This window comes from Glandiceps talaboti, chromosome 14 (assembly GCF_964340395.1).
Source record: "Glandiceps talaboti chromosome 14, keGlaTala1.1, whole genome shotgun sequence".
In the NCBI taxonomy this organism is placed as follows: domain Eukaryota; kingdom Metazoa; phylum Hemichordata; class Enteropneusta; family Spengelidae; genus Glandiceps; species Glandiceps talaboti.
Genome location: NC_135562.1, coordinates 10,606,127 through 10,633,383, shown reverse-complemented (window position 1 = coordinate 10,633,383; position 27,257 = coordinate 10,606,127). Strand labels below are relative to the sequence as shown.

At 34.4% G+C, this 27,257-nt stretch overlaps 1 protein-coding gene across 1 annotated transcript in view; it reads left to right on the top strand.

Moving 5' to 3' along the window:
* The window catches only part of LOC144445176 (lethal(3)malignant brain tumor-like protein 3), a 50,369-nt gene that overhangs the window by 15,682 nt on the left and 7,430 nt on the right, over positions 1 to 27,257 (top strand). Inside the window, 15 exon segments of the mRNA XM_078134718.1 lie at positions 14,463 to 15,054; positions 17,865 to 18,220; positions 18,700 to 19,045; positions 19,810 to 19,930; positions 20,375 to 20,488; positions 20,817 to 20,905; positions 21,168 to 21,247; positions 21,988 to 22,222; positions 23,635 to 23,726; positions 24,125 to 24,379; positions 24,538 to 24,624; positions 24,979 to 25,232; positions 25,888 to 25,962; positions 26,276 to 26,416; positions 26,804 to 26,989. Of these exon segments, the coding sequence (XP_077990844.1) occupies positions 14,511 to 15,054; positions 17,865 to 18,220; positions 18,700 to 19,045; positions 19,810 to 19,930; positions 20,375 to 20,488; positions 20,817 to 20,905; positions 21,168 to 21,247; positions 21,988 to 22,222; positions 23,635 to 23,726; positions 24,125 to 24,379; positions 24,538 to 24,624; positions 24,979 to 25,232; positions 25,888 to 25,962; positions 26,276 to 26,416; positions 26,804 to 26,989 (2,975 nt within the window). The 5' untranslated portion in view covers positions 14,463 to 14,510.

The window sequence follows — 27,257 nt, the reverse complement described above, 5'->3', positions numbered from 1 at the left end:
TTTGAAACTTAGTATGCCCTCAGACTTTTACATAACTGGCATGCTGGTTAACTTGTATATATTATATATTCAGATGGTGTAGGGCCAAAGAATGTGTCAGATTAGAGGGTGTGGCTGAATTTGTACCATGTTGCCATGAAATCTTGTCCGTATACTTACTTAGAGTTATTTTAATACAGAGTAAAGGTCACCACAATGTCTAATAAATCAACATACACGTGTGCTACATGTTGTATACTATCATTTCTGTGTCACATACTGTCCTTTGCATTCCTGTAATGTATTTGGTTGGCAAAAGAAGAGAAATTGTGTGAGTTTTAAAAAAAAAATTGGGGGCTGGGAATTGCACCCAGGGATTTTCTTTTTATGCAGACAAATACGCATGTTTTTGACAAAGGCAGTAAAAGCAAGAAAGATCTACTCAGGTTCCCTAGTAATTTTACCACCTGGGCTACTCACAAAATTATGGTAGATTGTAAATTTGTATGGGATACTATGCAACTTTTTACCCCTTTCCTCCCATTTTGTTACAGGGGTTGTCAACTTTTAGCAAAAACACTGGATGAATTAGCATACCCAAACACCCCCAAAATTGTTGATAACTAACAAGTTCTAGTAAATCCAACTTTAAATAGTGTTATATATAATGACATGTTCCCATCAGTGACTGTTCTTTGTTTCAAGTCCAACTGGTCAAAATTAACATGCATGTAGTTTTCTTTCAAGTTACATAAACAGATTACAAATAGGTAAACACTGAAATTTGTTGTGTCACAAGAAATTCAACTTTACTTTACTGAGTTCGATAGCCTAGCAAGAATCCAGGCGACTGGGGATAGTGAATTTGGATTTCCTATCTCCGAGTTCATTCATGCAGTGACACAGCAACTTGGCTTAAAGTTAATGGGCTAATTTTTCATTGCTTTTGTCACAGCTAGCTTCAAGGTTCACGTGTACCGAGTCACCGTGCATCATTGTAAATGCAAGAAAATGTGTAAAATTTGTGAAATAATTCTGCCTGTTGGTAATAATTGAGTTAAAAACTTTGTAAAACATGATTGTGTCGACATTTGTCTGGATGCCAACGTGGTCTCTGAGAGTGATCTGAAAGATTCGATGAAGGGTAGTATTGCAAGCACTAGTAGAATATGGTGACATTGTAATTAACTTCAAAACAACATCACAAACTATTTTCAGTGCAAGTTATTGTTGTCAATCTTTATTCTTTAGTTGCAGTTACTTTAGTTTCAAAGTTCAAAAAGAGTTAGATTTTGTGAGTGAATTGTAAATCAATATTACAACAATTCCCTGTATTGTGTATGTTGAATTCTTACACAGGGCTGTATCCTTAGATATGCTAATTAAAGGAGTGTCAGGCAACAAAAGTCAATGAACTATTTTACAAGTTAAGTATACATGGAAGAAGTAGAAAATGTGGTCTTTTACACCATTGTATTGGATGTGATGGGGGATGGCTTGAATTTAATTGAACATTTGGTTCTCAGATTTAGCCATGAAAACTGTTTCAACTCATTTTCTGTTGATTTCCATTGGAACAGAGCAACCATTGGTAGTCTAGGTACAGTGTTTAGTAGTCTACATATGCATCCTGGACTACTGCTAATTTGGTAGTCTAGATACAATATTTAGTAGTCTATGTGTCCTGGACTACTGCTAATTTGGTAGTCTAGATACAATGTTTAGTAGTCTATGTGTCCTGGACTACTGCTAATTTGGTAGTCTAGATACAATGTTTAGTGGTCTGTGTCCTGGACTACTGCTAATTTGGTAGTCTAGATACAATGTTTAGTAGTCTATGTGTCCTGGACTACTGCTAATTTGGTAGTCTAGATACAATGTTTAGTGGTCTGTGTCCTGGACTACTGCTAATTTGGTAGTCTAGATACAATGTTTAGTAGTCTATGTGTCCTGGACTACTGCTAATTTGTTAGTTTAGATACAATGTTTAAAAACTGTGTGTTCTGGACTACTGCTGATTTAGTAGTCTAGCTACAATGTGTAGTGCCATGGACTACTGCTAATTTGTTAGTCTAGATACATTATGTTTAGAAATCTATGTGTTCTGGATTATGCTTAGTTGGTATACTCTACACGCAGATACAATATTTTGTACAGTTGTCTGCGTGATTTCTGGGCAACTGTTAAATTTCAAACTAATGTTCATTTTGGGTGATGCAGGGTTAGGGTAGCATGAACTCTTGTCTGTCATAATGTACAGTGTAAAATGATTTAACCCATATAACAAGACCTCAGCATATTATTTCCATAGCAAAATATTAAAGAAAGCAGCTAGGGCTTAAGTTGCCATCGATCAGTAAAATAATTTGATAGCTATAAATTCAAAAGGCTATAAATAACACGTCATGAAAATTAAAACATGTATGGATTTGTAGGTGTTTTGCAAAGCAACATTTTGGATGCCTTTTCATTTTAGTAAAAAGAACAATATTTGGGTCGTCGAACAATTTTTTGAGTGCATCAAATCTATCCAAATTTATTTCAATACTATTCTGAGTGACTATAGGAGTCAACTTTCTGAAAAACTGTTTTTTTTTCTTCCCAGTATGAGCTAGTTTTGTTATGCAGCAGAGTTCAGTCCAACTACACAATGATAGACTTGATATTTGACTTAATATTTGGTGTCTCTGAAAAAAAAAAGGAAGAAAAAAACCGTGACATTCTGGGTAATAATCTTGACTTTTAGAAGTCAAATTTATCTCTGTCATTATCATGAGTTGAGCTGCTTGTTAAATTTTAGTTTGATTTATTCAAATTTACAGAAAGTGGAAAGGACAAAATTCTCTAAAAAAAATGTTATAGACGCGAGAAAGCTTTCCTGATACAGTGACATATGATATAATTATGACTAGACTGTGTTTAATAGATCACAACAGGAGGTGATTTAGGAACAGAGGCAGTGTGTTCTCTAAGTCATTTGACATGCCACTGACACACACAATTTCTAGTTATGCACCAAAATTTGGTGTTCCCCTATCTCTTACTATGTGGTGACCAGTGTGCTCTCCAAGCCAATTTGACACACTACTGACACACACATTTTCTAGTGAACACCAAAACACCAAAATTTGGTGATCTCCTATCTCATACTATGTGGTAACTCTCAAAAAATGTGCGTTTTTATCATTTTGACTTTCAATAACAAAATTTGACTATCATTAGAGGACACACGGAACAGAGGTTCTAATTTTACAATTTTTTTCCACTTTTATCAACCTAGTTTGCAAATTAGATAACAAATTATAAAATATAAAAATTAAGAAAAATATGATCTTTAAATGGAACCCTTTCTATTTAAATAATTACTATTGTAAAAATTTATTCCTCAGTGGATTGTGGGAAAACATCATTGCAGTTAAATTTTTTAGCTGAATTTTGATACATAATATATTATTTTGGTCAACTGCCCTCACAAATCTGTGTATAAAGAATATTTTGAAAATCTGTTTCTATTTTTATATCGTCATTTAAGCTACACTTTGTATATTTTAATTTCATATTTTTCATTGACCAAACACTTTGTATATTTTAATTTCATAGTTTTCATAGACCAGACAGTCTTTTGATGTTACTGACAGTTTAGATGTATGAAATATAAATATTGATATTTCATGTATTGTTCATTGCAAGTGATCAGAAATATCACTGTCATTTTTTCTACATAGCCAGCGGCAAAGGTAACATTGTTTTCTTTGCAGTAAAATTATGCTTGTTTTCGCTTGATTGAATTCTTCTCGGTCAAGTTTGTTTTGTCATTTACGTGAATATATTTAATGTGACAAATTATCATGCTAATGAGGTAGATAATCAGGCATGCATAAAATGATGTGAAATTAGAATAATTATGGTATATTGTAGTAAAATGAATTATTTTGAATGTAAAATTACATACCAGCGTTATGAATTTCTGCAACTTTATTTTTAAAAATTATGTTTAAATATCTTATGTATTCTTAATCAGTAAAAGGACATAAGTCCTATTTTTATAGAGTGATTTACTACATCTTTCCCAAATATGGTACATGTATGTCCAAATATGGAATGTGTAATGTCCAAATATGGAAAATTACATGGTCAAATACATGTATATTTATCTATCTTCATCATGGTATAGCTTAGATTGAACAAATCATTTTGTGAACTGGTGTAAACTGGTGGTCCCCGGACCAGTGCCTTAAAAAATCCAGTGGTCCTGTTGAAAGAATTAGTGGGCCCAGGTCCCGCTAATGTGAAACATTAAACCTTGCCTATGAATCTGTATATTCAGATGACTTTTTAACATAGTTATTAACAGTAAGGTACTGGTCCGACGGACCAGACAAGGTAAAATTTGTGTGGTCCGCCCAAAAAAATCACTAGTCCCGGACCCAGGACCTGTGGATTTGTTTACCCCTGGATGGATAGATGCACAGACAGACAGACAGACAGACAGACAGACACACACACACACACACACATACACACACACACAAACACAGACACACACACACACACACACACACACACACACACACACACAAACACACATTTAGTATTGGCAGACAAGATGGACTATGGAATGGAAGGATGGCCAGAAAAAATAATACTGGACATATATTTGATGTAGAAAATTTACTTTTGTCCAAAAATAAAAGGAAAGTTGATCATTTATTGTATAAACAGTTTGTATATTGTAGTGAATTTAGACTCGAAGGGGTGGGATGGGAAAGGGAGGGTTCTGTCTTAATAGGATGACTCCATATATGAGAACAGTAAAGTGAGAGAACTTGAGATACAATTATGCTAATTAGTGTCTCCTACTCAGTGCAAGGCTGATAACCATGGTAACTGAGGCATAAACGAAACCATCTGTATTTTAATTAAAAAGTTTCATCAATTTGATGGTACCCTTACAAAATGACTGATTAGCTGTGTGTGAACTTTTACCTTCTCGTACACTTTGGTCACATGACTTAATCCCAGGTGCAGCTGTGTGAAATAATACGAGGAGGCTTTGCTAAGACCTCCAAAACACGAACTGTTTGTCACACCGCACATCCCAGTAATTTGAATAAAGGGGACCCTTTCTCATACCAACCGTGATATGTACAGACCTATGGTTTGACAGCTAAAATGTGATCAAAATATGTTTTTGAAAAATGAAATTCTACTCTCAATTAATTGTAAGAATTAGTTTGAAAATTATAGAAATATTCTGAGGTAAAATTGAAGCAAAATCTACCGGCCTATTTGGTCTAGGTTTTCCAAAATCTACCGACTCAGAAAAGTATACCCTTTTACATACCTTCTGACTGAGCACAAAAAAAATACCCCATTCCAGTGAACCCTCCCCTTATGGGAGTTCTCCCCCCCCCCCTCCCACTATATTAAAGTGTAGTGTTATGTATTGACATTCACCTTGTCATGTAGTAGTTACTTGACCATAATAGTAATAACAAGTTAGAGGAGGGAGTACACAGTTGGGGGGGGGGGGGGGCATCACACCCTCACTTATAATATGCCCCCCAAAAAGAAATGGGTTAACATGCTTGATAGTGAGATTTCTTAGTTTGTTGATTTAGGGTATCACTTATGAATCTTTCTTTTTGCTTTGTGGCTTTGTGAAGTACATTGAGACTTGTTACATAATGTGCTGATAGCCAAGAAAATGTCAACCTGCATGTACCTCCAAAAAAATAGAATGCCCCAACCAACCCCAGAACAAATTTTATCAGCCTCCTTATACAAAGTAGAATGCACCAACTCAGGCTCACTTCTCACCCGCTTGAAAAATGGAATGGCTGAGCCAATCCCTGGAAAAAATTATGAATGTCTCTGTGCATGTTGTTGAAAAAAAGCAGAATTATTGAGATGATCATGAATAAAAGACAAATATCACAGAAATGTTATGGGCTGTATTAGAAAAGGGGGAATTTAAGTGTAGTTCAAATGTTAAAAATGCATTAGAAATGTTTTAAAAATTCTATTTTATGTATATAATGCATGTCATTTCTATTTTTAAAAAGTAGAAGAGAAGTGAATTTGGCATTTATTTTTTAACAACAATCAGACATTCATTTGAGATTTGGTATAATTTCTTTTTGTTTCTCCTTTAGATCTTTGGTACTTCATTTGCATATCATTTAAATTCTTTGTTTCAATGTATGATCTTTGGTTCTTCATTTGCATAACTGGTGTAATTTCTTTGTTTCTACGTACGATCTTTGCTTCATTTGCATAACATGTCATTTCTTTGTTTCTATATTGTATATATGATATTTGGTTTTCATTTGCATATTAATTATTAATTTAAACATGTAATTTCTTTGTTTCTACTTTTGATCTTTGGTGCTTCGTTTGCATAACATTTAATTTCTTTGTTTCTACTTTTGATCTTTGGTGCTTCGTTTGCATAACATTTAATTTCTTTGTTTCTACATTTGATCTTTAGTTCTTCATTTGCATAATTGGTGTAATTTCTTTGTTTCTATGTATGATCGTTGGTGCTTCATTTGCATAATATGTAATTTCTTTGTTTCTATGTATGATCTTTGGCGCTTCATGTGCATAACAATGTAGTTTTTTGTTTCTATATATGATCTTTGGTGCTTCATTTTCAAAACTGGTATGATTTTTGATGTTTCATTTTCGTAATGGTTTTGTTTACATGAAATTTAAGAATGTCTTTACATTATATAAGTTCTCCAACTAAACATTCATTCCCCAAGGTCAATATAGACTGAAAGTGACTTTCCCACATCTAAAAATATTAAATGACTTACTAGACGACATGTAGTATTCTTCTAACAAAAACATTAAAAAAATAAATTAAATATTTGGCACTTAGCGACATTGAAATTGGGAAAATTGGAATGAAAACAACAATTCATCAAGGTCATTTTAAAATAAATACTTTGAACAAACCACTGAAGTGTTATTTTCAACAAAAATGCTTTGAAAATAAGGTTTGCTACAATATTACAACATAAAGTGTATTTTTTAATATCTGCTGGCAGTTGATAAAATTGACCTGGTTTCTTGGGAGCAATTTACCAACGTTCCCAACAAAATATATATAATTCATTGAAAAGGAAAAGAAGAATTTTTCCTACAATTTCTATGTGTGCTGGAGGTCAAACAACAAATTAACATTAAACAGCTTTAGTATTTAATTTTTTTTACAGATTTGTTCCCCTGTTGCTGGTATCCTTCCAGTCTAGAATAGTCACAATTAAACTTTAAAAAAAGCAATGAACTAAATAAATTTTATTACTTCTTGTTTTCAACATTAAACTAGTTGTAAAAATCATGACCAAAAATATAAATTTGAATAAATATGACGATTTTGAAATTTCTCTTTCTGTTTATAGTTCAAAATTGTTATTTCGCTTTTCTTCTCCTCTTGTGCATAAAAGTGTGAGTTCTTAGAGAAAGGAAACACTGGTTGGACAAAATTTATATTTAAAAAAAAATTAAATATGATTAATTTGAAAATTTCCGTGTTTGTTTTGTACTGGAGTTATAAAAAGTATACCCTTGAAATATTCAATATTTTCACTTCTGTTATGTGGATTTAGTAAGAGACAATTAGACAAAATATGTGTTTTTTAAAAATAAATATGATTGATTTGGAAATTTTCTGTCTGTTTGTTTAGTAACGGAGTTGTAAAAAGTGTAGCAGACTGTTGAAATACTGAATAATTTGAGTTCACTTCTCCATGTGTGATTGGAAGTCTAAAATCACTAAAAGCTACTATGGTTCTGTTGACGATAGTCCTCCATTTTGCAGACATTTTGACCCCAGAGGGTTAGTCATCTACAGTTAAAGTGAGTTGTGTGTGTGTGTTGTGATAATAATCTGACATCAAATCTCGGTATCGAAACAGTGTACGACAACACAGAGACTGGAGACAAAATAATGAATTCTTAAACCACAATTCTTTAACCACTGTATTTTTGATACAGCTTTGTAGATACATGTACACATGTATTATGAGAACAACATGGCCAAGTACTAAGGAAGAAACATGCTGATAGGAATTTTTTGAAAATCAGAAAGAAAAATGTTGAAACAATTTTTGTGCATTCATTTCTTGGCAACATGACTGATTACCACCTGCAGACTACAGCTCTCAACATATTTACAATAAACACCAAAAAAAAGGGGAAAAAATGATCAGAAAATCTGTACCAGTATATTTTATAAAAATAATTATATGATTTTGATATGCTATCGTTGCACATTGTTGATAAATTAAATAGAATTGTAAATCATACCCTGGAACTAGACGGATATTGTAATCCTAAGAAAATGAAGGACTTTTATTTAAAGTCTACAAATCACGCTAGATAGACAAAAAATAAACTTGCTATGAAATATACAAATGTAGTCCAATCTGTGTAGTCTATACACTTCGTTTAGAAAAATTGGAATAAACGTATATTGCAAAATAGACTTTGGTTAGAAAAATTGGAAAAAACGTACACTGCAAAATTGACTGAACATGTCTTGGTGTTCACCAAAGACTTATTTTATAAAAATAGAAAAAATTGTAAACTATAAAAGTGACCTGTTGTATTTCTTGTGTTTACAAAAGACATACACTACAAAATGGACAAGCTGTATGTATATCTAGGTATTTACAAAAATTCACATACATTTGTACACTATGTAATAAAGCCACCTGCAGCATTCTCACTCCATTTATCCCCCCCCCCCCAAAAAAAAAAATGTTAAAGTCGTTTGCTGTGAAAACAACCCAAGAATTAGTTTTCTTTCTGTGTTTCTATTTTGCTAACTACATGTTAGTGAGTAATACATATGAGTGATAAGACTTCATATCAAATCAGTTAAAGAAAAATGAAATTACTGAGATTCTTAGAACAGATCAGATCAAATACAAAATAAAATGTCCAACACTTTTATTCCATCATACTTTTAAAATATACTGTTCTAGAATTTTCCCTATGCTGAGTGTTGGATTGCATGATTTATACTGGTAACATTGTAGTGTCGGCTCATTGACATATTGACTTGGTTATTTGTCTCATACATTGAACATTTTACCTTTCACCCCCAGACATATGGAGTCAGAAATTTTGCCAATTTTTTTGCAAAAGTTCTTACTATTAGGCAAATATTTTGATAAAAATTTACCGATAATCAGTATTTCTGTAAATCCAGACAAAAATAAAGTTGTCATGTGACAAAAATTTCAGAAAAAAAAAGAATTTTGATCAAATAATTTGTCGAGTAATGGTAGCTGAATTTGTTACCAAGATTTGTGTACAAGTTCATACTTAAAAACTAAGAGTTTCACAATAATTTATAGTGTTTATTCCAGTGAATCAAAACCAAAGTGAAATAAGTTGCTATGTGACAAAAATTTATGAAAAATTGTAAATTTTTATCAAATCACTATCATGAGAAATATTGGTTTTCTTGGTAATTCTAAGTACCTAAAAGTGATGAACATTATTTTATTAACTACAACATATACATAGAGCCAGCCATAAAATCTCAAATGTAAGTAGATGACAATTTTATCGAATAAAAAATAACTGAAAAACAGCAAGATTATAGAAAGTATTCCTAAAATAGTGAAATAACATGAACATGATGAATAATGGTGGTAATTAGTTTATAACATTTGTTCATTATGCTTTTGTGCTTGCTTTCCAATTTGTGAAACCATATTGATCAACTTAGCCTTTCTCCATGTTTTATTAAAAAATATTGTCGAAGTGTTTTATAATAGAACTATAATTTTTTCCTTCTTTGTACAGGCTACATGCAAAATATATTTGTATGTTACGATGTTACAACAGAACAGCAGAAAATCTTGATTCATTATTGTCGTACCAATTTTTTTCCCACCAAAAATTTATTTGGCATATTTTTAGTTATTTTTAGATTTGAATCATGCATATTATCCTAATGATTATGTGATATAAATATTTTCATTTGAAAAAATTGATTTTTATGATTATTTTCGAAAATTGTTGGCTCAGTAAATTTCTTCCATTTCTGTGAAGAGGTTCCGGAATAGGGAAGGTATTGTGTACAACATTTCAACGGATGAAAACAATTTTACAATTCATATCACCTTGTACATGGTTTTGCCATCCTCATAAAAACGTCAAATGGGAACATAAAGATAAACTTTAAATAAATACGTAAAGAAAATTGTATATTTTTTCAACAAAGTGACATTGTTCTCGTGCAAAATGTATTCAATTTAACTATTACACTAAAATTTTGAATCTATCTTGAAAAAAAACTATAGTGATAAAATAATTTTGAAGATAAGCAATTTGAATTGGAGTTCTTTATATTGGGTTGAAAAACATGAAAAATGAATATTAGTATGAAATATTAAAACTAAGGCAATAAGGCACATTTTGTGTTTTATGGATAGTTTTGTTGAAGGTCAATGAACTTTTGTTGTAGACAAGTTTCCCTTAGTTCACACATGAGAGAATCGACATTGGATTAGACTTTTAGAGGATGATGCTAGAATTGACTCAAAAAACATGTAGCAAGGTAGTGTATATATCGTTGGTTTATTCAGCAGCATTCTACAGTATTACAAAGGGTGTGTGTGTCATTAACACATCTCACTTGAATTTTAATCTTACATTAGGCCAAATAAAATAAAAAAAGTTGTTTGGTTCTGGTTACCCAACACCACCTAGTTTTTCACGCTGACCCTAAACTTTTTTTACGTATTCGAGGAAAAATAATAATAAAATCATGAAAATCATGAAGTTTCACAAGAAATAGTGGGTGTGGAAACTGACATCAACTTAAAAAGACAATATAAAACTATTCTTCCAATCTGTAATGGCTGTACCTCTGATAGGAAGAAATAAACAACACAGAGACCATTTGGAAAATAATGGAAAACCTGAACTAGACACTCCCACATGAAAAAAATAATATAATAAAATAAAATATAAAATCTACCTACCCCACCTATTTTAAAATTGAATGTAATCAGAACCACACAATTCTTTTTCAGTAGGTCTTATTATTAGTTAAATTAAGTGAACATTAAAACGTGTGATTTGTTGAAAAATTCAACCAAAATCCAAAGAAGTTACATTTAATATTGTGGGTTTACTGAACATTTTACAGTATTGCAAAGCGTTTCACTGTGTACTTCATTTGAATTGGAATTATCATACCCAGCAAGTTAGTGAACATTGAATTATGCAATTTATGAAATTGAAAAATGAAAAATTGAAGTGCAATGATAAGTTTGAAAATAGCCTTAACGTAGTGTAAAAAAAATTAACTCAATGAACAAGGTTAAGTTAGTTGAAGGCTATTTCCATATCTATAGTTTATACTGTAGTTTTCAATATGTATCTTTGTGATAATAATTTAAAATAAAGGAAGCTAGGAGCCTTGATAATCAAATCCCAAAACCATATTACACTCACTGTATATTGAACCTTATAGGATATCTAAGTAGTTGAAAAAACTGATCATTGCATCTTGTGAAAAAGAACAGTAATTAGTTCTTGTACTACAGCTTGGGGTTCTAATTACTTAGGACTAATAGGAGCAATGTTTCGTTTGTTCAGGTCGATGGGGCTTTGTCAAACTATCCACCTAGTGGTAAAGCCAGGAAATGGCAGACAAAATGTTACCCGTAAGGCCTAACAATAAAAAAAATTGTGAGTTTCCAATGACACTCAATGTTAAAATAAGTGGGGTAGGTAGATTCTAGTTCAAGTTTTCCATTGTTTTCCAAATGGTCTCTGTGTTGTTTATTTCTTCTGTGCAGCCATTACAGATTGGAAGAATCGTTTTATTTGTCGTTTTAAGTTGATGTCAGTTTCCGCATCCACTATTTCTTGTTAGACTTCACAATTTTTGCGATTTTATTTTTTTTTCCTCGGATATGTAAAAAAAGTTTAGGGTCGGCAGTGAAAAGCTAGGTGGGGGTAGAGTAACTGGAACCAAACAATTAATTTTTTTAGGCCTAAGCAGTGTGCCCTCTACCCCAATTTGACATGCCAGTGATGCACACAATTTCTAGTGACACCAAAATTTGGTGTTCTCCTATCTCTTACTATGTGGTGACTAACAAGAAATGCCCGTTTTCTTATTTTTACTCACAACAACAAAATTTGGCTATCACTAGAGGGCACACTACCTGTAAGTAATTGGAACTCTTGGTTGTCATAAAAGAACTATATTTTACAGGACTTGATGAATTATTAAGGATAATATAGAAGTATACATTTGATTTATAACATTGAAATAATCGTTATCAGTTATCACAAAAATTTTATGTCTTTATGGTGGCCTAAACAAAGTTTTGAAGGTAGGTGTTTGGGATCACACACCACACATTATAAATTAGTGAACATTTAGTATATTGTAAACTTTTTGAAAATGTAATACATTTATTTGATACATATAGTATTGATAGTTTAACAAACTATACACATTCTACAAAGAGTTTTAAATTGTTTAGATATACACCTTACGCTAATGATTTATAGTGGTATGGGTTAAAATTGAATGGTGTTTCATAATGTACAGAAACATAGTCCATCAATGCTAACTAAATGAGTTGTGGCAATTCTTGGTACTTGAAATAAAATATTACTGCCTAGGTGCATCATAAAAATAATGAACATTTGATTTCGTGGTTGACATAATAACTTCCACTCCATTGCACTTCACATACATTACTATAGGCATGCATGAGAAGAAGTTGATCTTCTTGTTCTATTTTGACCCTCTAGCATCAAGTAAAATGGTATATTGCATGTACTGAGAGGAAGTCAACCTTCTTGTTCTATTTTGACCCTCTAGTATGAGGTAAAATGGTATATTGCATGTATCGAGAGGAAGTCAACCTTCTTGTTCTATTTTGACCCTCTAGTATGAGATAAAATGGTATATTGCATGTACTGAGAGTAAGTCAACCTTCTTGTTCTATTTTGACCCTCTAGTATGAGATAAAATGGTATATTGCATGTATGGAGAGGAAGTCAACCTTCTTGTTCTATTTTGACCCTCTAGTATGAGGTAAAATGGTATATTGCATGTATGGAGAGGAAGTCAACCTTCTTGTTCTATTTTGACCCTCTGGTATGAGGTAAAATGGTATATTGCATGTATGGAGAGGAAGTCAACCTTCTTGTTCTATTTTGACCATCTAGTATGAAGTAAAATGGTCTATTGTATGTACTGAGAGGAAGTCAACCTTCTTGTTCTATTTTGACCCTCTAGTATGAGGTAAAATGGTATATTGCATGTATCGAGAGGAAGTCAACCTTCTTGTTCTATTTTGACCCTCTAGTATGAGATAAAATGGTATATTGCATGCACTGAGAATAAGTCAACCTTCTTGTTCTATTTTGACCCTCTAGTATGAGATAAAATGGTATTGTCGGTAGAGAGAATTACTCATACAATTTGTCTGAAACCTTAGACAAGAACATAACTGTTTCACAGTATCACATGTACACATGAATTTGTGGTAGTTTACACATGTGTATTAGTTTCTTGCTGTGTTTGGCAAGGTTTGGGAATCTCAGTCACATAAAGGGAATGCAAATCAAATGAAAATAGCATTAATTCCCAAGTAACACAGTGAATCATAATTTTTGCTAAGCCCAGTTTATGGCTTGTGAACTCAGGTAGATTTTACAATGTACCTACCTTGTATTGATATTATACACAAAATGCTTCTTGAAAGGACCACTTTTAATTTCGAAAAATATAGTGATGTGTATTGATAATTGTTATAGAATGGAAAATATAAAATTCTGTTTAAAACAAATAATGTTTATATTGGTAACATCTGTTATTGTATTAACCAATCCATGGATGTCACTACATTCATTGCTAATGATAAGGCCTAAAAAAATATTTGTTTGGTTCTGGATACCAAACTGTTTTTAACCTAGCTTTTCACTGCCGACCTTAAACATTTTTTTTACTTTTTCGAGAAAAAAATAATAAAATCGCAAAAATTTTGAAGTTTGGCTGTGGAAACTGACATCAACTTTCTTAAAAAGACAATATAAAACTGTTCTTCCAATCTGTAATGGCTGTACATCTGATAGGAAGAAATAGATAATTCAGAGACCATTTGGAAAACAATGGAAAACCTGAACTAGACACTCACACATGAAAAAAAAATTAAAAGAAAATAAAATAAAAAATCTACCTATTCCACCTATTCTAAAATTGAGCGTAATTGGAACCAGAGAAATTTTTTTATTAGGCCTAACCAGCTGATTAGAAGAGCTATTATTCAGAAAACAAATGTTTTACAAATAATTAATTTAATCCAATAATTGAGCAAATATGATAAAATGTATTGAGATATTAATCATGGCGGCCAAGAGAACATTTTGTCTGGAGGAAAATTGAATTATTAATTATTCATTTCTTTTCTATACTTTTATTTTTACAGATTTACATAGAGTTAAGTGGTCTATACTAAATCTAGAGATCAATCACCATGGCAACAGTAAGTGTAGTTACAGACAGTAGCTTAGAGGGTCCACCTGTGAAAAAAGCCAAGTTGGAAGATGAGAATGAAAACACAACAACAGAGGCTATTGGTCGTAAGGAGAACGTAACAGCAGCAGCTATTGGTCGTAAGGAGAATGTAACAACAGCAGCTATTGGTAAAAAGGAGAATGTAACAACAGTTGCTATTGGTAAAAAGGAGAATGTAACAACAGTAGCGATTTGTAAACAGGAGAATGTAACAACAGCAGCTATTGGTAAAAAGGAGAATGTAACAACAGTACCTATTGGTCAAAAGGAGAATGTAACAACAGCAGCTATTGGTAAAAAGGAGAATGTAACAACAGCAGCTATTGGTCAAAAGGAGAATGTAACAACAGTACCTATTGGTCAAAAGGAGAATGTAACAACAGTACCTATTGGTCAAAAGGAGAATGTAACAACAAAGGCTATTGGTCAAAAGGAGAATGTAACAGCAAAGGCTATTGGTAGTAATGAGAAGATAGTTCTGTCTAATGGAGATGTCACTGAAGGTACTGTGAAAATGTCATCAATATTTTATAGCAGAGACGTCTTTTGTGCTAAACTGAAATTCTGCTAAAACTACTGTTTTGTTTTAGATAGATTAAGCTTAATATGATGGCTTATTGTAGAACAACACTGTAACTGAGTTTTTTAGAATTGCCAGTTTTTACTGTGTTCAGTTTACACATTTCATTGTTGGTTTACCACCCAGCATAGTTTTGCCAAGTTGTTGGTTTACCACTCTGCATGGTTTTGCCAAGTTGTTGGTACACCACCCTGCACAGATTTGTCAAGTTGTTGGTACACCAAACTGCACAATTTTGCCAAGTTGTTGGTACACCAAACTGCACAGTTTTGCCAAGTTGTTGGTACACCAAACTGCACAGTTTTGCCAAGTTGTTGGTATACCAAACTGCACAGTTTTGCCAAGTTGTTGGTACACCAAACTGCACAGTTTTGCCAAGTTGTTGGTATACCAAACTGCACAGTTTTGCCAAGTTGTTGGTACACCAAACTGCACAGTTTTGCCAAGTTGTTGGTACACCAAACTGCACAGTTTTGCCAAGTTGTTGGTACACCAAACTGCACAGTTTTGCCAAGTTGTTGGTACACCAAACTGCACAGTTTTGCCAAGTTGTTGGTACACCAAACTGCACAGTTTTGCCAAGTTGTTGGTACACCAAACTGCACAATTTTGCCAAGTTGTTGGTACACCAAACTGCACAATTTTGCCAAGTTGTTGGTACACCAAACTGCACAGTTTTGCCAAGTTGTTGGTACACCAAACTGCACAGTTTTGCCAAGTTGTTGGTACACCAAACTGCACAGTTTTGCCAAGTTGTTGGTACACCAAACTGCACAGTTTTGTCAAGTTGTTGGTACACCAAACTGCACAGTTTTGCCAAGTTGTTGGTACACCAAACTGCACAGTTTTGCCAAGTTGTTGGTACACCAAACTGCACAGTTTTGTCAAGTTGTTGGTTCACCAAACTGCACAGTTTTGCCAAGTTGTTGGTACACCAAACTGCACAGTTTTGTCAAGTTGTTGGTTCACCAAACTGCACAGTTTTGTCAAGTTGTTGGTACACCAAACTGCACAGTTTTGCCAAGTTGTTGGTACACCAAACTGCACAGTTTTGTCAAGTTGTTGGTTCACCAAACTGCACAGTTTTGCCAAGTTGTTGGTACACCAAACTGCACAGTTTTGTCAAGTTGTTGGTTCACCAAACTGCACAGTTTTGCCAAGTTGTTGGTACACCAAACTGCACAGTTTTGTCAAGTTGTTGGTTCACCACCCTGCACAGTTTTGTCAAGTTGTTGGTACACCACCCTGCACAATTTTGCCAAGTTGTTGGTTCACCACCCTGCACAGTTTTGTCAAGTTGTTGGTACACCACCCTGCACAGTTTTGCCAAGTTGTTGGTACACCACCCTGCACAATTTTGCCAAGTTGTTGGTACACCACCCTGCACAATTTTGCCAAGTTGTTGGTTCACCACCCTGCACAGTTTTGTCAAGTTGTTGGTACACCACCCTGCACAATTTTGCCAAGTTGTTGGTACACCACCCTGCACAATTTTGCCAAGTTGTTGGTACACCACCCTGCACAGTTTTGCCAAGTTGTTGGTACACCACCCTGCACAGTTTTGCCAAGTTGTTGGTTCACCACCCTGCACAGTTTTGCCAAGTTGTTGGTTCACCACCCTGCACAATTTTGTCAAGTTGTTGGTACACCACCCTGCACAATTTTGTCAAGTTGTTGGTACACCAAACTGCACAGTTTTGTCAAGTTGTTGGTACACCACCCTGCACAATTTTGTCAAGTTGTTGGTTCACCACCCTGCACAGTTTTGCCAAGTTGTTGGTACACCACCCTGCACAGTTTTGCCAAGTTGTTGGTTCACCACCCTGCACAGTTTTGCCAAGTTGTTGGTTCACCACCCTGCACAATTTTGCCAAGTTGTTGGTTTACCACCCTGCACAGTTTTGCCAAGTTGTTGGTACACCACCCTGCACAGATTTGTCAAGTTGTTGGTACACCACCCTGCACAATTTTGCCAAGTTGTTGGTACACCACCCTGCACAGTTTTGCCAAGTTGTTGGTACACCACCCTGCACAGTTTTGCCAAGTTGTTGGTACACCACCCTGCACAATTTTGCCAAGTTGTTGAGAATTACGAAAGGACTGCAATGTAGTTTTAAATATGATATTAGTTATATCGGGGATGAATTTACTAAACCAGATACTTTGTGTTTTCTCTGCGGTTCATTTTCATACCAGGTGCATTGACATGCTACTTTTAGTGTAAATTGTATTTCAGTAGAGTACTTGTGAAATGCAGAAGGAAAAGTTATAAGAATGTTGTAATAAAACACATAATACCACACTAAAGCCAAGATTATGTCTTTGAAAGGAACTATATACCCTGGCCATTCTATGTCACAACAACTTGTATCTACATTACTGATTCTGTGTTCCTTGAAATATAAGTCAAAATGCTCGTAAATGCAATTATTTTTCCCTGAGGAAGTATAAGTATATTATGCCCCAATATTTGTCTTCATTCAGACTGAAACTGCTTGTGACCTAAGGTTTTTGTCGTTACGAGTCGTAGACAAGGCACCTTACTACTTGTATTTTCCGTGGCTGAACAAGGAAAAATATTGAAGAATAAAATATTATTACTAAAAAAAATTGGAGCTACAACTCAACCCTTTGCATTATGTGAGAACGTTTCTGTACTGACTTGAAAGTGTACAATTCACTTCAGAATGTTTTATTTTAGTGTTGATATCTGTGTTCTTGGTTTACCAACAGAGCCAAAAAGTAAAGATGTTCCTAAGATAGCAGTACAGGAAAGTCAGAAAAAGGTGCAAGTTACCTTAAAACAACCTGACACAAAACTTCATGAAAGGAAAGATTGCATTCCCATGGACACATCTGAAAAGAAAGGCCCTGAACCCAAGAAAATGACAGAAGAAAAGGTGAAGGTGATAGAGAAGAAGACAGCTGAGAAAGAAAAGGTAGTCGAGAAAGAGAAGCCCAGTGATAAAATTGAAAACAAAGAAGACAAAACGGAGAATAATGATGAGGACAGTGGTGATAATTTTGATACATTTTCAATGATGGAATGGAAAGATGGTATTGCAACATTGCCAGGAAGTAACCTACAGGTAAGTTTTTTCGATGTTGTGTAAGAAGAGTGTATGGCTCAATAATTTATGAGATTGAATAATGTCAATAATAACAATAATAATAATAATAATAATAATAATAATAATAATAATAATAATAAAAGTTCAATGGTCACCTAGCAATCTTGTTACCTAGCAACAACATCCTGTGTAAGTTGGTCACTTAACAACTGTAGTTTAGAAGCCTGATAGGGATGAACAACACAACATATCTTACAGTAAACTAATAACTCCATCCTGCTATTCACTATCCCTAAGTTTGTCACTTAACAACCACATCCTATGAGGGTTGTTCACCTAGCAACCACATCTTATGTAAGTTGGTCACTTAGCAACTACGTACTATATATAAATACTAGGAATTGTTCTTCATATAAATGTGACAGGAATTGTTATAAAATATGTATTTGATGCATAGTTATGAAAAGACAAGTTGTTGTACATTCTTTGCTTATTAGTTCAAGATGAATGAATTTGGTGCGTTGGAGATAGTGAGTACAGTAGAAACAGATGGAGGGGAATCTGTGATGACTGTAACCAATGACAACCAGACTATGGTGTCATCACCAAGTACATCATCAGCAGCAACAGTTAGTAGTGACAACCAATCAGGGTCAGTGGCGTCAGTGAGTCTACCAATCATGCCACCATTGACCTCCATCTCTGCAATCACTGGTACTGCCACTACTACTTCTACAGTGCCTGCAGGACCTAGTGTTACAACTCATACTGCAGGATCTACTGCAACTGTAGCAACAGTTCTCAGCACCAGTCGACAACAAACTCCAAATCTTATCATAAAAAGTAAGTAGTGAACATGTATATTCATTTCATGTGTACATAAAACATGAAATGTCAAAAAAGTACATTGTAAGTAGGTACATGTATGTTCATTTCATGTGTACAAAAAACATGAAATCTTAGCATAACAAGTAGTTGCATGTATGTTCATTTCATGTGTACATAAAACATGAAATCTTAGCATAACAAGTAAGTAGGTACATGTATGTTCATTTCATTTGTACATAAAATATGAAATCTTAGCATAACAAGTAGTTGCATCTATGTTCATTTCATGTGTACAAAAAACATGAAATCTTAGCATAACAAGTAGGTACATGTATGTTCATTTCATGTGTACATAAAATATGAAATCATATCAAAAAGTAAGTAGTTACATGTATGTTCATTTCATGTGTACATAAAACATGAAATCTTATCAAAAAGTAAGTAGGTACATGTATGTTCATTTCATGTGTACATAAAACATGAAATCTTAGCATAACAAGTAAGTAGGCACATGTATGTTCATTTCATGTGTACATAAAACATGAAATCTTATCAAAAAGTAAGTAGGTACATGTATGTTCATTTCATGTGTACATAAAACATGAAATCTTAGCATAACAAGTAAGTAGGTACATGTATGTTCATTTCATGTGTACATAAAACATGAAATCTTAGCATAACAAGTAGTTGCATGTATGTTCATTTCATGTGTATATCTATAATTGCCGTGTAATTTCATGTATAAAAAATACTGATCAATTTATTTGTTTTGATTGTAGCTATGACAGATGGAGAATTAATTTGTTGCTGTGACAACTGTGGTCGCTATGGTCTGCAATCAGAATTTTGTAAATCGGGAAGATTTTGTAGTCAATCCTGTGTAGCCTTATTTGCCAACAAGTAAGTCAATCCTGTGTAACTTTATTGGCCAAGAGGTCCTCCTGTACATATACTGACAGCCATCTCAATCATTCTGTGTGAATGATTGAGATGAAGTGTTAATGTGTACATTCTTGTACTGACATGAACTGAAATGGGGTCTCAGTTTACAGACTGTGCCACTTTTAATTATATTCCAAAGTTTACAATAAAGCACATTGATCTCTAGGATCTCTAGTTTTCCAAGAAGGCTTTGTTATGGTACATTCCTTAGATAAGCCAGAAATTTGCAACAAAAAATTGTTTGTATAAACAGTCTAAATGTGAATGTAATCGTCTAATCATGCCCCCCCCCCCCCAAAAAAAAAAAAAAAAAAAAAAAAAATGTAAAGTTAACTGAACCCACAAAATATTTTGGTTACCATGGAAATAAAGCAATATCCTAATCTCATTGTTTTGCTACAGACAAGGACTAGCAAAGAAGGATGGAGAAAAGAAGACTACCATCACAAGTATCTTACATCTCAAGAAGCACAAAAAGAGGAAGATTGGTCACAAAGTAGGCGAGGAGGTAAGGCGGTATTTCCTGTCAACATTTTGTTTCTATTCTCAGGACAGTCAAAATATAATGGTGGCTTGGTTAAAGAAAATATTTTGTTGTGTTGGAACACAAAATGACAACGATTTGCTGTTTGTGTTCAACATTGCTGTCACTTATACCACAAGGTAGAACACAAACAACAACAACGAATCTCTCTGTAAGCATTAAAAGTACATTAAAAATCACATCAAGATGTCACCAGATGGGAATATCTACTCAAGTAGGTGTAGTTACAAATTGAAGTCAACTTGAGGAGCAGTTCAAAATGTCATGTGTGAAATATTTTGTCTTGCTATTACAGGAGAGACATGGCGATCTCAAAATGAAAATCCGAGTTAGTCGTGATGGTAAAGATGAAGACTATAAAATTGGTGATAAAACTGGACTGAAATATAGTAAGTTTATAATCCTGTCATTCAGATATACAATGTTATTTTTTGATAATGAGCTTAAAAAAGGACACAATATACGCTTTAGTGTATGTACATCTGTCAATACACATTATAGTGGCCATATTGAGTTGATAGGGTCATATTTGCCTGTAATCCTAGTAGTAGAATGAAGTATGTATTGACTGTGCTCTCACCTGACACAGAGGGCGCTGTTGTTAGATGACATCTAAAATGTATAACTAATATTTAACTTGTGTCCTTGCAGCAAAGAAGAAGGGATTTTCATGGCAGACTTACTTAGAACAGGAAAAGGCAATTGGTTCTCCTGTCAAATTGTTTAAAGATGTGAGTATTTTTGAAAGAATAATAACGACTTAACCTTGAAGATGAAACTTGAAAGCTGAAGTAAAGTACAGTAGAAAGGAGATGTCCTCAGTTAGGTTTTTCGTCAGTATGGAGTTTTATATCATTTTATTTATGGAAGTGTCCAAAGATAAAGAAAATGCTATATTTAATTTGAATTGGTTTTAACATTGAATCACAACAGATATAATCTAATTATAATCAATGGTTGTGCAATGCATCAATCCTGCCTGTAGAGGGCACTGTTACATGTCCATTATATATTGTCAGTGACTTGCCAAAACTGATTTCAGTATTGCTCACATGGACTGCAATTCTCCAGCATGTTTAGTGCAAAATTTGACCTTAGATTTGTTAAAATATTAATTCTTATTTAGCATATATATATGAAAGAAGACAATCTCAAAGCAATAATACAACCCCATGACCAAATCATCATCACAATCAATTATGTGTTTATACCTGAAATAAGTATTTATAAATACTAATACGCAATAAAAGTACTGGGACATGTCAGCTATTATTTATCGCTATGGTAACAGTGTTCACCTGTTGACTAGTATTAGATTATTTCTGAATTGAAGTGTGAGGTGTTGGTTTAATTTCAACTAACAGTAAAAGATTGTAGTTGCCGCTTGCAATGAGTAATATTTTTTTTTATTGACTTTTACAGTATTGATGGATGTATGTAGCTTGAGTTTTGATTTGATTTCTTTTTCCAGCCCTTTCCCTGTACTAAGAATGGATTTAAACAAGGAATGAAGTTAGAAGGCATAGACCCTAAGCACCCATCTATGTTTTGTGTGTTAAGCATTGCTGAAGTAAGGGGATATCGTATCAGACTACATTTTGATGGTTACTCGGAGTGTTATGATTTCTGGGTGAATGCTGACTGTCCTGACATTCACTCTGTCGGCTGGTGTGAAAAAAATGAACACAAACTTCACCCACCAAAAGGTAAGCTCAATTAGACTCAAATGTAACAACCATTACTGTTGGTCAATGATGTAACAGCCATTGCCATTGGTCAATGATGTAATATGCATTGGTGATTGGCCAATGATATAGCCATTGCTGATTGGTCAGTGATGTAACAGCCATTGCCATTGGTCAGTGATGTAATAGCCATTGCCGATTGGTCAATGATGTAATAGCCACTGCTGATTGGTCAGTGATGTAACAGCCATTGCTATTGGCCAATGACACTTACCTAGCTATTCATCAACCAATCAGAAACAGACATGTGTAGGCCATTAATTAAATACTGTATTTTGCAATGTTGATAAAACTTGTTACTTGAGAATTATTATTTACCAGAAGAGGTGAAAGATTTTTGTTCAGTATATAATATTAATGTCAAAAAAATGTGAAATTAAAACAAATTAAGAAAAAAAAATTGAACTATTTTTACATGCTAAATCTATCACATAATATAATTATTTGGCATTTTACAATCACATTTTGCTAACAAAGGAATATCCAGTTGGGGTAAGTTGACAATTTGTCAATTTCACTGGTGTCGATTACCATGGTAACTAAGGTACATTAGCATGTGGGATATTATGTAAAGTGTTCTTTCGATCTTGTGCTTTTACCTGTCACCACTCTTTATGTACCTGACTACCCTATCATGTAGTAGACTCACCCACTGAACAATAGGATCATTCCATTCTCTCAAATGTATAGGGTATATGAAGAAAACAAAGTATTGCTGTCGTACAGCAATAGAAAATGTTAGAAAAATAGTTTTCTATTTTTGAATTGATAAACCTTTCGTGTGACAACTCCATTTTTGAAAATATTCACATAGCCTCTTCCCAGAACTAAAAATAATTACTTCTTATTTGTTCATCCAACTGTATCCATCCCATGCAGTAGTCTAGAAATGTAATAATCTCAGTCCATCACATATCCAAAATAGTGATGTGGTCACTTCACCTATAGACCATTTCTGTTCTTTGTCAAGGGTTGTGTGTTTCTATAGCATGCAGTGTTTTATGTCTGGTTAGATCTGGATGCCAACGTGGTCTCTAACTAAACCACGTCTGGTCAAAGACCCTCAATCAGCACAAAAAGTTGTTCATCCAATCAGTGAACCCCAACTGTTACAGTGATGTAAACAGTGTATAAGTAGCATCCTGAGCTTACAAATATAACCATATTAATAACTGCCCCAATAAACACTAACTTTTTTATGAGGGACTGTGTTATTTTTTAGAATTCTGTGATTGATGAAAACTAAATAACTTCAAAGTTAGTCTGTATCTTGATCTAAATGTCAAGATGACCTTGAGGTCACCCTTACATTATTGACAACTTGGTGTTTCTACAAGTGTGATAACTATATATTACCTTTGCTTTGATTACAGGTTTTCCTCCAGAGACATTTACTTGGAGTAGTTATTTAAAGTTATCCCGGGCACAGGCTGCACCCAAACATCTCTTTAAATCTACTAAATTTGTAAGTATTATTCCACCATTTCTTTCATCCAATCTCTGACTATTAACCAACTAAAGCTTTAGTTTGTTGATGTGTTGTTTATTGCCTCCATCTCTATGACAACATCAGGTAGATACATTTGTCTGAAAGGTCCAGCAGATGGGCCACTTCGCAATCCCGACGTTGAGCGTATTATAAAAGTGGAAACAATACCTGAATCTTTAAGGCTGCCAGTCACTTGTCCTCAGTTCAGTACATGTTTGTGTTCGCTTGTTTCCGTTATCTCATTGACAATTTGAGACAGTCTAACAGCATGATTTCACTTTTTATTTTGTTTTCTGTCTCATTTACAATATTACATTCTCACACAGACTGATTTCAGTTTTAGTAATTTTACTGTTCCATCTCAATGTCAACAGGAAACAGTAACACCACATGGTTTCAGGAAAGGAATGAAACTAGAAGCTGTAGATCGGAAGAATCCATCTTTGATCTGTGTTGCCACGGTAGCAGATGTGATGGAAAACAGATTTTTAGTTCACTTTGATGCCTGGGATGATTCCTATGACTATTGGGCTGACGCTACATCACCATACATTCACCCAGTGGGTTGGTGTGAGGAGAACACGAAAGTACTAACACCACCAAATGGTAAGTTTTAAAATAATGTGCACTCCAATCACTTCAAGGTAGGCCTAACAAAAAGAAAATTTTGGTTCCGTTTACTTGACCCCATCTAGATTTCACGCCGACCGTAGTTTTTTTTTTTTATGTATCGATGTCATAATGTTTGAATTCATTTACTTCATATGTGTTTTCATGATATCTTCTAGATTATCCTGACCCAGAGACTTTTACGTGGGCTGAATATCTAGCAAAGACAAAGTCTGTTCCTGTACCAGCTAGAGCTTTTAAACCGGTAAGTCCGCAATGTTATCATCAAATCTATAGAAAATTGTGTTTTTATTTGTAAACAAAAATACTAAGTAAACATGTCATTCAACTATGGTATGCAAATTAGATGTTCTTTATTGCACTTCTATAGACTTACTGAAAATTAGATCAAATTTATAGTTTCATTTATGAATTATCACAGAATCCATAGTTCTGTTTCCATGCCAACAGAGTCAAGGAATTCATTTCTAGGTTTTTGTCACAAAATCACCTGTCAACCATTATTTCTGTTTCCATGCCAACACAAATAATGAAATGGTTTACAAGTGTTTGTCAATAAATCATCCCTTAATCATTGTTTCTGTTTCCATGCCAACAGAGACAAGGCGTTGGTTTCCAGGTTGGAATGAAAGTAGAGGTGGTCGATAAACGTAACCCAACGTTGATACGTGTAGCAACAGCAGTAATAGTTGATGGTCACCGTTTAAAATTACATTTTGATGGTTGGTCCGATGATTACGACTACTTTGTGGAGGATGACAGTCCTGATATTCATCCACCTGGTTGGTGTGCTAAGACAGGACATCCACTACAACCACCAATCAGTCCAGTAGACCTTCTTGTTACACCTGGGTAAGTAGCCAATCACATGTCAGTCCAGGTGATCTTGTAGTTTCACCTGGTTAAGTAACCAATCACATGTCAGTCCAGTAAGACCTTGTTGCACCTGGGTAGGTATAGCCAATCACAGATCAGTCCAGGTGATCTTGTAGATTCACCTTGGTAAATAGCCAATCACATGTCAGTCCAGGTGACCTTGTAGTTTCACCTGGGTAAGTATCCAATCACAGATCAGTCCAGGTGACCTAGTTACACCTGGGTAAGTATAGCCAATCATATATCTCATCAGTCCATCTAGGAGTCCATGTAAGGACAACACCTTGACACTACAGGTATCAAATCACATAGCCAGCCTCCTTGTAACACCAATCACACCTCGTCACACTTTGCTGATTAACCAATAACATACAACTGTTTCTTTAAGTCCACCTTGTATACATGGATGAATAACCAATCACATATCAGCCTATAAAACAGAAAAAGAATGGAAAATATAGTAATTTATCTGAACTTAATCAGTTGATATAAAGACCCTAAAGAATCCAACACACTTGTGTAAGAGAGAGAGAGAGAGGCAGTTGGAAAAATCAGAATCACTAGATGTATAGCCATGTATGTCATTTAGCACAGTACATTATTGTATTGTTTTGTTTTGTTTTGTTTACAGACAATCTGGTTGTCCCACACCAGGATGTAAAGGTATAGGGCACATCAAAGGTGCTAAATACATAGGCCATCACAGGTAAGCATTAACATTGCTTCCTATACCCAGCATGCACATCTCAGCCTATCCCGTTTACAACCTGTGAGGGCGCACTGCCCAGCGACCATCTCAGTATGCTTGAAACTCCTCCCATCTAGGATCAACGAAATAAATACGCCCAAATAATGTTGTGTTGTTATCACCAAGTAAATACAAGCGTTACACCAGTAATGAAATGAATGCAAAACACTTTAACTTATTGATAATTTCATCTGTAGTGAAGGGTACTGGAATATCACTACAATGAGTGACTATATAGTGATAACTGATAGGTGATTGTCTTCCATTACAGTGCATTTGGATGTCCATACTCTCAATCTAATATGAACAAGGAGTCAGCATTACAAGATCGTTTAGGAGTCAACCCTAAAAACCCTGATAACAATATAGAGAAGAAACCAATTTTACCCATACCACAATCACCAGAACTCAAGTAAGTTGGATATACTGTACACGCTGTTGATCTCAGTGTCTTTGTCTCTATCTCTCTCTGTCTCTCTGTCTCTCTGTCTCTCTCTCTGTCTCTGTCTCTGTCTCTCTCTGTCTCTGTCTCTCTGTCTCTGTCTCTCTCTCTCTCTCTCTCTCTCTCTCTCTCTCTCTCTCTCTCTCTCTCTCTCTCTCTCTCTCTCTCTCTCTCTCTCTCTCTCTCTCTCTCTCTCTCTCTCTCTCTCTCTCTCTCTCTCTCTCTCTCTCTCTCTCTCTCTCTCTCCCTCCCTACCAACCTATCTATCCATCCCATCCCATCCCATCCCATTTGATTCCTATGCACGAAGACAATAGTAAATCAACAAATAACAACCATCAAATGTTTGTATTATAGAAAATGTCCAACCCCAGGATGTGATGGGTCTGGTCATGTGACCGGTAAATACACAGCACATCATAGAATCTCTGGATGCCCATTGGCTGAGAAGAATGCTAATAAGATAAAGGGCAGAGATGATGAAGGACCAGTGAAAAATTTACCATCACAGAGTGTAGCTACAGGGAGAGGCAGACGATCCAAGTAAGTAATGATTTGATTGGCTGTTGCTCAGTCATGTGATTATGTACTCATAGACATGTATGTATGATCATTGGTAATGGCTTCAATTTGTCATGTGACTATTAAGAAACAAGACCATGATATTCTTTTCTGATTGGTTTATATTTATCATGTGATCATATATTTTAGTCATGTGACCATGCTATTCTTTTCTGATTGGTTTCAATACATCATAAGTTACTCACACTAATTACATTGTAATGTCATTGCATGAACCTTGTCTCATACC